Source organism: Rhinopithecus roxellana, chromosome 11 (assembly GCF_007565055.1).
Source record: "Rhinopithecus roxellana isolate Shanxi Qingling chromosome 11, ASM756505v1, whole genome shotgun sequence".
Taxonomy (NCBI): Eukaryota; Metazoa; Chordata; class Mammalia; order Primates; family Cercopithecidae; genus Rhinopithecus; species Rhinopithecus roxellana.
In genome coordinates this window covers 71,153,310-71,167,382 of record NC_044559.1, presented here as the reverse complement: position 1 = coordinate 71,167,382, position 14,073 = coordinate 71,153,310, and the positions used below count along the sequence as shown (strand labels likewise).

The window sequence follows — 14,073 nt, the reverse complement described above, 5'->3', positions numbered from 1 at the left end:
ATGGTGAAACTCTATCTCTACTCAAATACAAAAATTAGCCAGGCATGATGGCGGGTGCCTGTAATCCCAGCTACTCGGTAAGCTGAGATGGGAGAATTGCCTGAACCTGGGAGATGGTGATTGCTGTGAGCCGAGATCGTGCCACTGCACTGCAGCTTAGGGTGGCTGAGTGAGACTCCGTGTCAAAATAATAATAATAATATTAATAATATCACTAAGAACTGACAACACACCATGCTAAGCACTGGATGCCTTCTCCAATGCCCTTCTCAGCAGAACCTGAATGAGACATGGTTCAGGTGAGTGAAATCACTCGCTAAGCTATACATCTGGTCAGTGGTGGTTATCAGAACCCTGCACTTGACCACTCCATTACTGAAACGAACATCATTTTCAACTTGTCCTACTGTTGGTCTTAGAAAGCAGAACTGAATGAGCATTTCTAAGGTAAATACTTCATGTATGAAACTATCGGAACACAGTCAACCTAGCACACTTGACTCTGTCAAAAGCAAGGACGGACTGAAAGGAACAGCCATACCGTGCATCAGGTGAAACTCTAAGAATGAGCACAGCAGTTTTATGGTCCCTGCTAACAAAAGGAGATGTTTATTTTCTCTCCATGTTATAATGGAAGAAAGAAGAGTGTACCTCCTAGAGCCTCAACATTTTTCATAATGGTTCCTACATTCTGTTGCTGAAGGTAACTTCAATCTTTAAACTACAGCCTGCCAGGCTGCTACTATAACTCTGACAATGAAATTCACAGGAGACTCTTTCTTTTAGTATTTCAATAGTATTTTCTTTTTCATTTACTCAAAAGAGACAAAAAAAAAAAAAAAAAAGCAGCATGTTTGCTTTTGTGTTTCATCAAGAGCCTAATTTATTACAAAGAAAACGGGTGGAGAAAAGGTCAGTCTACAAACGCCAGTTATTAGACTAACAATTATGAAACCCTTAACCAATATTTGTTTTTTTGGCCTACAGTGCTCTCTCTGGTTGAACACTGTGACTCTTGATCATTTTCATCCATGTTTGGGTTTGTACAGTCTCCTAGCATCGTGCACATGTGCACGCTCTCTCGAGTCCCACCCCACTCCCAAAGACTTAGAGCCAAAATCTGATACTTTGAAATGGAAAAGGCCTGCTTGGTGAATCACGTGTAGCCTGGCTGTGGAGTATGGAACTCTCCATCCCTTCCATATGGTAGGAATGCCAGCTTCCCAGTCTCACCCCGAGCAGGGCAGCCAACATCTGGGAAACATAAAAATTCTGAAGCACTTGTTTGAGATACTTCTTGCTGTGTTCTTGGCACATCTGAGCACACTGAATTTTTAACTCATATCTGAAAACCTATTTTTGTTGAATATTTGCCTTTCCCCACTATGGTGACCTTGCTAGTGAAACCTTTGGATAAAAGGACTCTTTATACATTTTTATGGAATGTTACATCTGCCTTTTGCTTAATCTCAGCCCTATGCTTACCATTTATGACACATCCCACCCTCAACAAAAACACACATCCAAATTTACATCTCTTTAAGAGCTGATCAACAATTTTGAGAAAATACAGACAAAAGATCATAATACACAAGAGTGCATCAGTTTTATAACAGTATCTTTACAGGAATAGAAATAAAAACAAGTCACCACTAATCACTTTCCTTTAGGTACATAAAGAATTGAGTGTGGGGGAAGGACTGTCCTGTTTTGATGAGAGAACAGACAGGAAGAATGAGTAGGACATGACTCTACAAACCTCGTAAGTGGTTGTCATTGTGGGCTTATAGGACACATGATTGGCCCTTCTCAACTCCTTGATAGTTTCAGCTGGCATGGATTTAGAAAAACCCAGACCACTCCAGGTATTTGTGGGCGTTCTGACCTCCGTCACCACTGGTTTCTTTAACATAGCTTTGGAAACAAAACAAAACCAATGCTTGATATGTTTAGTGCATTTCTTAAATAAAATACTGATGAAAAGTGTCGTTTCTTTGATATTTGTGAAGAAATTATCACTGAATGTTATTTCTTAACACACCATTCAACAAAATATATTCAGCAGAATTTATGTAACTTGAACCCAAATATTCTAGGTTTCTTTTTATGAGTTTTCAAGTTCTCAATTCACCATGAGTACTCAAAAAACATTTATAAGTGTACTAAAAAACAGTCCAGTGTAAGTTTTTAGTGTATCATATACCTTTGGTGGCTAATAGCTTCTTCTGTTCATAGTCAAATGCCTGAAAATGAAACAGAAAATGCCTTTATTGACAGTCTCTCCAAATGTCATGCCATGGTTAGAGAACAAAGGTTCTGACTGTGTTCCAAGAATCTGCCTGAGGCATACACCAAGCTTTGCACAATAATGTCACAGAAATCCAAGGTAAGTCTGTAAGTTTAAACATGCTTCCAACACTAATTAATAATAATAAATTACCACTTCTGACTTTAAGAGTTAGAATTTTTCCTTAAAAAAAGAAAAAAAAATCGTATTTACCATAAATACCTAGCACTTCAGAGCCAATGTCTGCTAGAGTATACTACTACTACTACTAATAATAAAGCAAGTTTTTAAAGAATACATTTCCAAAATGCTGTCCTGTATCTATTGGCCCCCTTAGGGTCTCACAAATCCCCTCTTCATTTAGATAAGCATAGCCTGAAGTGGTATGACGTCAAGATACCTTAAGAAATTATTTAACCTGGCCGGGCGCGGTGGCTCAAGCCTGTAATCCCAGCACTTTGGGAGGCCGAGACAGGCGGATCACGAGGTCAGGAGATCGAGACCATCCTGGCTAACATGGTGAAACCCCGTCCCTACTAAAAAATACAAAAAATTAGCCGGGCGAGGTGGCAGGCGCCTGTAGTCCCAGCTACTCGGGAGGCTGAGGCAGGAGAATGGCGTGACCCTGGGAGGCGGGGCTTGCACAGAGCTGAGATCAGGCCACTGCACTCCAGCCTGGGCGACAGAGCAAGACTCCGTCTCAAAAAAAAAAAAAAAAGAAATTATTTAACCTAACTAGCATAGTCTTTGCTTTTGAAGTGAAATAAATGGCAGATGTCTAATTAAACCTAGTTACCGTTTATTGCACAGGGCTAGGATAGCACCATTGATTCATTCCATTAAAACTGAAAGAATAACTATGATGTAGTCAAGTCTATGTGAGGACCAAGATAGATCATTTTGAAGAAAGTAGTGCAGATACAGCTACATTTCAAAACTTTTCTGAGAGTTATCAACTCTTCAATTTAGGATGTAGCTAAGACTTGACGTAAGCATGTCTCAAAAGCCTACCAGAAGGACCAAGGACCAACTGGCAAGAGCTCTTTAACCAGAAAGACCATACCATCATATATAAGGTACCTATATAATCTATGGTCTGAAACAGGACATTTCTGAAGGTGAAATGTGCTGTGAATAACAATTAGGCCAGGATAATAAAAGTAAACAGAGGCTGTCCCAGACAAACAAGTACATGTGATAACTAAAAACACAGCCATGTATCAGGAAAGCCAGAGTTTTAGACAATATTTTTGATGAAGTTTTTAGATCCTAGGACTAAAATGGCATTGGTAGTTAAAATCAAGTTTTAATAATTAATGCCTAAAGGCAAGGTATACAGAGAATCTAAATTTACTTGTTCAACAAATATTCATTGAGGGCCTACTGGTTAACGAGACTATGCTCAGCTTTGCGGAAGAATACGACGACGAATCAAAACCGCCTCAAGGACTTGCAGTTGTTTTTTTTTTTTTTTTTTTTGGGGGGGACGGAGTCTCACTCTGTCACCCAGGCTGGAGTGCAGTGGCCGGATCTCAGCTCACTGCAAGCTCCGCCTCCCGGGTTTACCCCATTCTCCTGCCTCAGCCTCCCGAGTAGCTGGGACTACAGGCGTCCGCCACCACGCCCGGCTAGTTTTTTGTATTTTTTAGTAGAGACGGGGTTTCACTGTGTTAGCCAGGATGGTCTCGATCTCCTGACCTCGTGATCCGCCCGTCTCGGCCTCCCAAAGTGCTGGGATTACAGGCTTGAGCCACTGCGCCTGGCCTTGTTTTTTTTTTTTTTAAGACAGAGTCTCACTCTGTTGCCTAGGCTGGAGTGCAGTGGTGCAATCTCAGGTCACTGCAACCTCCACCTCTCTGGTTCAAGCTATTCTTCTGTCTTGCCCTCCCAAGCAGCTGGGACTACAGGCACCCACCACCATGCCTGGCTAATTTTTGTATTTTTAGTAGTGACAGGGTTTTGCCATGTTGGCCAGGATGGTCGATGGTCTCGAACTTCCAAACTCAGGTGATCTGCCCACTTTGGCTTCCCAAAATTCTGGGATTACAGGTGTGAGCCACCGTGCCTGGCTGACTTGAAGTCTTAGGAGGGTTGGGAAAGAGAAATAACTATAAAATAAATTAGAAACTGAGATAAGTATAAAAAGAGAGCTGGGGATATAGCACTCCAAGAGCAATCAGGAGATACAGATCATTTTCAGCCAAGGAAATCAGGGAAATTTTCAATCTTTCTCTCTGTCAATGCTCAGTGAATATTATCATTGATTTCTTAGTGATTTTAAGAGTTAACTGTTCACTAACGACATAAATACATCTAATTAGGCTAAAACTCAAACATTAAGAACATGCTCATCCATCCTAAAAGAAAGAAACAAGAAACTGGTTCACTGCAGGTATAAATTTGATGGAAAAGGTGACAAGAACCACAAGACAAAAACCATTAAAAGATTATAAAGGGGATTTGATATTTCTTTTTTTTTTTTTTTTTTTTTGAGACGGAGTCTCGCTCTGTCACCCAGGCTGGAGTGCAGTGGCTGGATCTCAGCTCACTGCAAGCTCCGCCTCCCGGGTTCACGCCATTCTCCTGCCTCAGCCTCCCAAGTAGCTGGGACTACAGGCGCCCGCCTCGTCGCCCGGCTAGTTTTTTTGTATTTTTTAGTAGAGACGGGGTTTCACCATGTTAGCCAGGATGGTCTCGATCTCCTGACCTCGTGATCCGCCCGTCTCGGCCTCCCAAAGTGCTGGGATTACAGGCTTGAGCCACCGCGCCCGGCCTTGATATTTCTTAAATAAATTGTAATTCATATTAACTGAAAATACATCTACCAGAGAAAATGTAATAAATGTCTTTTTATTTTATTTATTTTTAATTTTTGAGACAGGGTCTCGCTCTTGTCTCCCAGGCTAGAGTGCAGTGGTGTAATCTTGGCTCACAGCAAACTGCCTCCCAGGCTCAGGTGATCCTCCCACCTCAGCCTCCAAGTAGCTGGGTCTACAGGTGCATACCACCATGCCCGGCTCATTTTTTAGAATTATTCTGTAGTGATAAGGTTTCGCCATGTTGTCCAGGCTGGTCTCAAACTCTAGGACTCAAGCAATCCACCTGCCTCGGCCTCCAAAAGTGCTGAGATTATAGGCGTGAGCCACCGTGCCCAGCCTTAAATGTCTTTTTTTTTTTTGGAATTTTTAAATTGCTTTATTAAAGTACAGTGTCAAACCCTGAAAAGCACCTATTTTAAGTGTGCAAATCAATGACTTATGGTAAATTTGCAAAGTTGTAGATAACAAGAGTTTAATCTTGCAACATTTTAATCACCCCCTGAAGGATCCCTTATGCAGACCGGCAGCTATTTTTATTTCCACTCCCAGTCTCAGGCATTTATTAATCGACTTTCCCTCTATTGATTGCCTGATATGAACATTCTATATAAATGGAATAATGCATGCGTACTCGTTTCTATCTGGTTTCTTTCCATTAAACTAAGTTTAAGTTCATCCCTGTTTTAGCATACACCGTTGGTGCAAATGTTAAATGATGCAGCCACGTTTGAAAACAGTTTGACAGTTTTTAAAAAACAAACAGAAATTTATCATATGGCTCAGCATTTCCACTTGTAGAGGTCTATCTGAGAAAAATCAAAACCAGTGTCCACACAAAGACTTAAAGGCAAATATTCATAGCAGCATTGTTGATCATCATATAACCAAAAAGTGCAAAGGACCTGATTGTTCCTCAACCTGTGAATAGATAAATAAAATCCATATAGCAGAATGCTATCCAAAAACAAAAAGGAATGGACTACTGATACATGCTAAAACAGGGATGAACCTAAACTTAGTTTAATGGAAATGTCTTTTTTAAACACTGACACATTAAAAAGGCCATGGCTTTTATTTTTTAAAAAATCATAGAAAAACTTAGGAAAACGTTCCAATGCAAACGATTAAAAAACAGACAAGGACGACTAAACTGCAGATTGCACTGGAATTAAAGTAATATAGTTTAGCTCCATGAATTAATTTCTTTGACACATCTATGACAGCCTTTCTGTTTCTAGGATTTTGTGGAACGTTCTTCTTCTTTTTTGGTGGTGAAAGATAAAATAGGTAAGTCTACTCAGCAATTCTGGTCTGACATCAAATGTTTACAGACATCTCTAAAACCATAAAGCACAAAATCCTTATTTTTCATATTATCATCTATACGGAAATCAAATTTCTGCATTTTCATGGTCAACAGTGTATTCTGAGTAATTAGCATAATAGTTTGAAAATGGATACATGGAAAGTTCCTATTGAGGAAGTTGTTTAATCACAAAAATTATTTAAAGGAAGTTGTTTTTTAATCATAAAACATCTGTGAATCAACACAATCATCAATAATATTCATCATCTACTTTCAAAGAACACTCCACATTATTCTCATAACTACCTTTAAATGGCACCAAACACATTTATCATCTTCATTACATAGAAAATAGTATATCTATTTATCCAAGACTATGTCATGAAGCAATAATACTTAGAAATGCAGTCCTGCAAACTCATTTAAAATTTTTTTAAGTAACACATGAATAATGTTATTTGCATAAGATACTGACACAGACCATTCTGCACCATTTTAAATATATTTTAAAGAATTCTCACTTAAGCTAAATACTGCTTTTCATTTTTAACGTTTATAGCAAACTAACTGCTACCTATATATTTAAATTTCATCTTGAATGTAGCAGAGGGAAAACCTAATTTCTGCACTACTGCTGAACACTCACTGAATTCTCCACACCAGAACCCAAACATGTGACATTTGAATGGCTTTCCTATTGTATTACCATTACCTGCATGTTGACATATGATGACCGTGGGGCAAGGTGGGCCCTTTCGGAGTTTTGCTGGGCAGCTGCTGCCCTCTCTGCAGCGCGCTCACTTCCTGGAGCTTTCTTGTCAGCCAAAGGGCTTTCGGTAGCACTCAGTTCAGGGTCTGAGAGCAACCTGTCAGTGCTGCTGTGAAATAAGAGTGTGGAATTTAACACTTCACTATATATACAAATGTACTGAATGTTTTCTATGTGCCACATTTACTATGCATGTTTATCATCATCCGCTATTTACACGTATTCTCTCATTTAATCCTCACAACAATGCTATGACAAAGGTACTATTGTTATCCCCACTAGCGGATGAGGGAAGTACATTGTCCAAGATCATACCTCTAATGTGACCGGTAGAGATGGAATTTGAAATCAGGCACTCAGACTGTAGGGGTAAAGCTTGAAACTATTTCACGATGCACATTCAAACACAATATATACAATATATGTGGTATACTGCATACGACATAGATGGAATAGATGTACAGATGAGATTTCTAATTTTTATACATCAAGGAGATATCAATGTTTCATGCACGCAAAGTCTAAACAGAGATCTAGTCCATTTGAAGGCATGCAGATGATCCAATTCATGTGTATGAAATATGTATATGATATTAGTAACAAATAAATGTAGCAGATAAATAAATATTCTTCAAAGTCTGTTGAGGGGGACAGGCAGAACATAAAAGTGCTTCTTACAACAAGCAGCAAATACGTGAATAACAACACATGATATGTACAGAATGCATACACCTCAGGTTCAAATCTAACTGCACCTTAAGTTCAAATAAAATAGGGATTGCAATATCAATCAAGAACTGGTTTGTTTATTCATTCATGATTTTATTTGTTCAACTATTCAGCTGCTGTGCCAAGGGAATTTAGAGGAATTTAGAAAAGTACTTTTGGAATACAAAAAGAGGGACAGTGAACTTTGCTTGACAAAAGTTGACAGAGGCTACACAAAGGACATTTGAACTGGGAACTTAAGAGCATCTGCAAGTTGTCTGGTGCCAAAGGCCAGGAGAACAGCAAATCAGAGGGAAGAGCGTAAGTAAAAGAAAGGAAGCATGCAACACAGACCACTGGTGGATTTGAAGCCAGAGTGTGACAAGATTAGACCTGTTTTCGAAAATAAATGGCTGGAGCAAAATAAAGGATAGATCACGCTAATAAAAGGCTGGAGGCAGGGAGATCTTTCTGGAGGCTTCAGTTTAACCCAGAAGAGGATGATGAGAAGGTTCAGAACACACACAGTGATGACAAGAATGCGTATCTATTTTAAACACTTTAATAGTTTCAAGGAAGTAAAACTGTTTCTCTAGTCTATAACAACATTAATTTGGGGTATCAGCACCATGTAAGGAAAAACACAGATAAAGGAGAACTGGACAACAGTGGGTAATAATGATTGACCAAAGAGTTTATAAAGGAAAATGGATTTTAGTAAGAACGGGAAGAAATAAAACTACGTATGCTAATCTTTGCATAAAGACACTCTAGAACGGTATACCAGGAACTAATAAGACAGCAGAGGAAATCAGGTGGACGGAATAGGTGGGAACAAAACCTTACACTGTAGAAACTGCCCAAAATACATGGAGAAAAAAAAAAGAGTAAGGATGACACACTTGAACTGTGCTATGGTAAGGAAGAGTTATATTTAATATTTAATACAACTTATGTATTTATAACCAAAGTGATTTGGAATAAACAAAGTCATGATAATGTCAAGCATTTATTTAAAAGTTTGCAATTAACTACCTTGGGAAAAAAGAGCCACATAAGAAAGAAATTCGAAGCCAAATGAAAGAGGATTCACAGTGGGAAAACTTCTAACAGCAAAAATCAGAGAATAAAAATGGCCCTGGCTGATTACTGAAGAGCAGAGAGAATGCTACAGTTTCAGAGTAATACAGATGGTTTAAAGGACACAGATATAAATCAATTCATTAAATGGGGAAGGGACTACAGAGAAGAGAAGGGTGAAAATTATCAGATATTATTCCTTAATATTTTTTTAAAAGATAAAATGAAAACACCCATGGATGAGATCAAACATGACTTGAATCCAAGAGTACTAACTACAGAGTTGAGAACAAATATACATCATTTCAAAAAATCAAGAACTCTTTTAAGATTAAAATACATACTGTAAGTGTGAGTTTTTCGTGCCTTGCAATAGTTCCACTGTCTGCCTTTTGGCACAGGAAACCTTGGAGGAACACATCATCTGTTTCAAGTCACCAGCATTCCCAGAATGGGAAGGACTTCGAGGCATGCCTACTTCAACAAAAGCATCATTACAACCTGCAGAGGAGAAGAAAAAAAGTGAAATACCTAAACAACATCACCTTCCAACTCACAATTATCTGCAATGGAAACAAATCAGAACCCTACTCTATGGAGACATGATTAACCTGACAGAGACCTCTTTCATCTGCAAAGAGAACCCTTAACAAGTTCAGGTTGTCACAAAACTCAATTTGAAGAGAAGACCTGCATATATTTATATATTTTAAAGATTTGGGGGGAAGGGGAAAAAAGGTTATAAAAAGATACTCTACTTGGGGGAAATATATCTCTCTATATATAGATATATATCTCACATTTAGTAAGTTGATGCTTTTCTGCTACACAAATTACCTTCACTTTAATTCAGGAACTTACAATGTAATGGGGAAATGATTCTTTCTGTGGAAAGTGCTTTTCAGTTAATCTTTCACCATTCTCTTTGAAATTTTATTCAGGATGTTGTCTTTCCACATAATTGAAGTAGGATGAATCATAGCTGTTTAGCAAAACCAACTCAAAATCACTGCATAGACTCTCTACAACCTCCTTTTTCCAAATAACAAACCAAAATGAATTTCAGAAGGATACAGTTCCCGACCTTCAGTGGGGCTTGATTTGGGAGATGTCTGCTCAGACCCACTTGTCTGGATGGATGGACCACTGTGATTTGCACTCAGCACTTTTTCTCCAAGTGAGGAAGTGGATATTGCACCATATTTTATATTTGGAGACTAAATAATAATAGAAAATAACATATAAACATGGTCACAATTTTATAGAGAGTTTAATCAAGAACATAATCCCATTTATAACAGCCACAAAAAAGAAAACCACTCTGGAATCCTTCTAACCAAGACGATGAAAGCTATCTACAAGGAGAACTACAAAACACTGCTGAAAGAAATAACAGGCGATACAAACAAATGGAAAAACATCCCATTCTCAGGGATCAGGAGACTCAATATCATTAAACTGGCCATATTGCCCAAAGTAATATAAAAATTCAATGCTATTCCTATCATACTACAAACATCATTTTTCCCAGAAATAGAAAAAACTATTCTAAAACTCATATGGAACCAAAGAAGAGCCCAAATAGCCAAAGCAATCTTAAGCAAAAAGAATAAAGCTAGAGGCATCAAACTACCCAACTTCAAACGATACTACGAGGCTACAGAAACCAAACAGCATAGTACTGGCATAAAAAAAGTTGACATATAGACCAATGGAGAATCCAGAAATAAAGTTGCACACCTACAACTATCTGATCTTTAATAAAGTTGGCAATAACAAGCAATAGGGAAAGGAATCCATGTTCAATAACTGGCGCTGGGAAAACTGGCTAGCCATATACAGAAGAATGAAACCAGACCCCTCTCTTTCACCATATATAAAAACTAACTCAAGGTGGGTTAAATATGCAATTTTCCCATGTAACAAACCTGCATATTGCCCCCTAAACCTAAAATAAAAGTTGCAAAAAATAAATAAAACTCATGTTAGGTGAAAGTTTAAACATGTTTTAACTTTGCCAGGGGTTTATCTCTTACAAACAGCAGAGATCACACACGCATTCTAGCAGAAAGCCATTACCTGTGCATGTCCATTTAAAGCAGCAGAGATTTTTTTGCCTTCGGTCTGCATACTGTTGATATGGACATCAACAGGAGTCAAGCCAGGAGGGGGAGATGGAGCTGTGTGCCCATAGGTGGGCACTCCAGACAACAAAATATTAGTTAATGTGGCTTGGGCAGTAGATGGAATCATAAGGTGTGGTATAGCAGAAAAACCTACAACAACATTTTATGATGACAGATATTAGGAAGAAACTCAGATTCAACTATTATTTTCATTAACATAAAAATATCATTTTTTGTTGCTGCAAGTTCAGGAAAGAATTCAATTTTGACACCTCCATAAACAGAGGTACTATTTACTGTAAAAACACAAAAGAGTGTTCAAATGGGACCACACCATAGAGAATGTTTTACCTAACCCTCTCATTGTACAGATGTACATTACTACCAGCAAGTTACTCTAACTAGAACCTAACTACCAGGTCTGCTTATCAGATCTGAAGATGGTATTTCACTTGTATGAAAAACTCAAACTGCTTTGCTGTGCTTCATTTTAACTAATTGACATATCAGGGAATTTCTGTTTCAATGGAGTGTGCTTTGAACCCTAATTTTGCCCTAAGAAAACTGAGTCATTAGTAAATTTTATTTAAAAGACTGGTAACGCCTAAGAATACACACCTTGGAATATACTTAAATGATACTGACCTGTAGCACTTGAAGTATTAGCAAGTGGGGGAGCCCATAATGTGGGGCTAGGTGTACCAGAACTTGGACTTTGCAAAGGACTGACTGAGCTATTAAGAGCATTCAAGAGTGAGTTTGGGGTTGTTGAAGTGTTCAGAGATAAGGTGGTGGGTCCCAAAAGACCTGTAATAAATGAATATATAAAGTCAATTCACATAAATTTAAGATTTTAAAATAGACATGGCACAAATATTGCCATTGGTAATGCACAATGATATAATCTGATATTTTCTAAATATAAAATATGGATGACAGATTTTCTTTCAAATATTCACATGAATTTTGCATCATAGAGCTCCAACAGAGGAAGCAGCTTATCCACAAAGAGTTGCTATCAGAAAATGGAAGATAGGTGTGCCCAGACCAGGATAGCAGTTAGGGTCACTGAACATTACCAGGTGCTTTGCATTCATGTCAGCTACCCAGGATGAACAAAATGCTGCTCAAGTGGAGACTCATTTTTATTCTTCTGCATAACTCATTTGTCATCTGCTTACAAACAAACCCTTTTCAAACTACTGACATGTAGCAGCGACTAGGGAATGCTTTCCTGTGGTAGGATAGATTTCCTATTTGTCCCCGTTACAGATAGGGTAGGCTATCAGAACAGTTCCTAAATGTATCTCAAAACATACACATGAATTCTCTGGGCTCCATCTCAATGATGAAAATTTTCTCAGAAAAAAATGCTGGTTTTTTTGTTGTTGTAAGGAGTCAATGCTTGATTTAAATAATGAAATTTTCCTTTGGGCATTTAAAATATGTTCTGGAATGAAATATGGATTTGTATACAAGTTTCCAGGAATACATATGAAGCATAAAGTATAACAGGATAGGTATAATAATGAAAACATTTTAAAAACTCGGTTACTGAATCTTTGCTCACTTGTTTTCTCTCTAGTGCAGGATGAACTCGGTTCCTGCTAAGTTACCTAATTGGCCTTTCCTGACTCACAGTCATTGCTATGTTATTATGTCTGTTCAGGTCCCAGTGGAAGGAACAACTTTGGTAGATTAGGGGCCAAGATAAAAAAAAAAAAAAAAGTCTTTCTTTAATGATGTCTAGGCAGGGCTACTTGAAAAATCAATCATATAAGAGTATTAAATTTCTTAAAAGTTAAAAGTAAGAATAGCTATTAGAAAAAAAAAATGTTAAAGACTGCTGAGAGTATTCTTTTTTGTCTCAAATCAACACTGAATGCCCCAGGATGATTTGCTAGGAGTACTGATTAAGGAAAACAAATGCAACTGAGAAATGTGCAAGAAAGAAGGGAATCTAGCAAAACTGTAATAAAGCAACTAACTTCAGCCTATAAAATAGCAATCCATAGATGAGGACGTAAATATCACCATGACTATTAAGCGGCTCATTCTACTTTCTTAACTGAAGCTCTGAGATGATGATGTTTGTTCATTCTTCTATTTTCTATTCCTCATGTTAGACAGAAATACAGGTCTCACCTCAGACTAGATTTCCTTTGTGTCTGGGTAAGGCAGGTCTAACCACTGGAGATACAGGTTCTACTTATTTTCACCCCCCTGCCCACCCCTCATACAGATTTGCAATTACTTTTTAAAAAGCAAACTGGATAATCTTTATCTCTAGGGACTGATGGCAATATTGCAAATGCAAGAGAGAACAAACATAAATTACAGTCAGCATGCTTACTTCAATCTCAATGGCATTCTTAATTTAGAACCAACACAGCCACTGAAAATAAAATAGTCAGACCTTGATTATTTATGCAAACATGGGAAGAATCTGGGTAACAAATCCACAGAGACTAAGAAATCCCAAAATGGATTGATTCAGGTTGTATGGCTTTTCACCTGATCTTAGAGCCCGAAGGAAAAAAAAAATAGCCTTTAAATGTAGACCCAAATGGTAGAAAGAAAGGGAACCATATAAGCATTTCCCCAGTGACTGAGACGTGCTGTAATAATAAATTGTATACCTAGTCCAGTGAGTCCAAGGCCTGCTGAAGCTAAGATATCCAGGCTGGGACATGCCAGGCCGGCAGGGCAGGATGCTGGGGATGGACTGGTTGCTATGGTAACCCCACTGCTTTCAAGTCCGAGGAGACATTTCCTTGCTTCATACATATTTAAGGCATTTCGCTCAACACTTTTCACAATCACAGACTATGGAAACACATAATGGGGGAAAAAAAAGTGACATGCAAGTAGTCTACAATGAATGGGGGAGGGGAGGGAGGTGGAAAATGAATATGCTAATAAGAATTCCACTCAGGGGACATATCAATGCTGCTTTTAAATCATCTGCAAATTCTAAC

General features: G+C 38.2%; 1 protein-coding gene across 3 annotated transcripts in view; it reads right to left on the bottom strand.

Annotated features, from left to right (window-relative positions):
* The window catches only part of BICC1 (BicC family RNA binding protein 1), a 328,457-nt gene that overhangs the window by 22,919 nt on the left and 291,465 nt on the right, over positions 1 to 14,073 (bottom strand). For 2 of the 3 annotated variants that reach the window (XM_030941415.1, XM_030941417.1), the window contains exons 10-17: positions 13,735 to 13,921; positions 11,741 to 11,902; positions 11,049 to 11,245; positions 10,054 to 10,186; positions 9,314 to 9,470; positions 7,125 to 7,290; positions 2,204 to 2,243; positions 1,760 to 1,914 (exon numbers count right to left, since the gene is read on the bottom strand). In XM_030941415.1, the coding sequence (XP_030797275.1) occupies positions 1,760 to 1,914; positions 2,204 to 2,243; positions 7,125 to 7,290; positions 9,314 to 9,470; positions 10,054 to 10,186; positions 11,049 to 11,245; positions 11,741 to 11,902; positions 13,735 to 13,921 (1,197 nt within the window). The remainder of the gene's footprint in view (positions 1 to 1,759; positions 1,915 to 2,203; positions 2,244 to 7,124; positions 7,291 to 9,313; positions 9,471 to 10,053; positions 10,187 to 11,048; positions 11,246 to 11,740; positions 11,903 to 13,734; positions 13,922 to 14,073) is intronic. The other variant, XM_030941416.1, reaches the window with a different exon arrangement.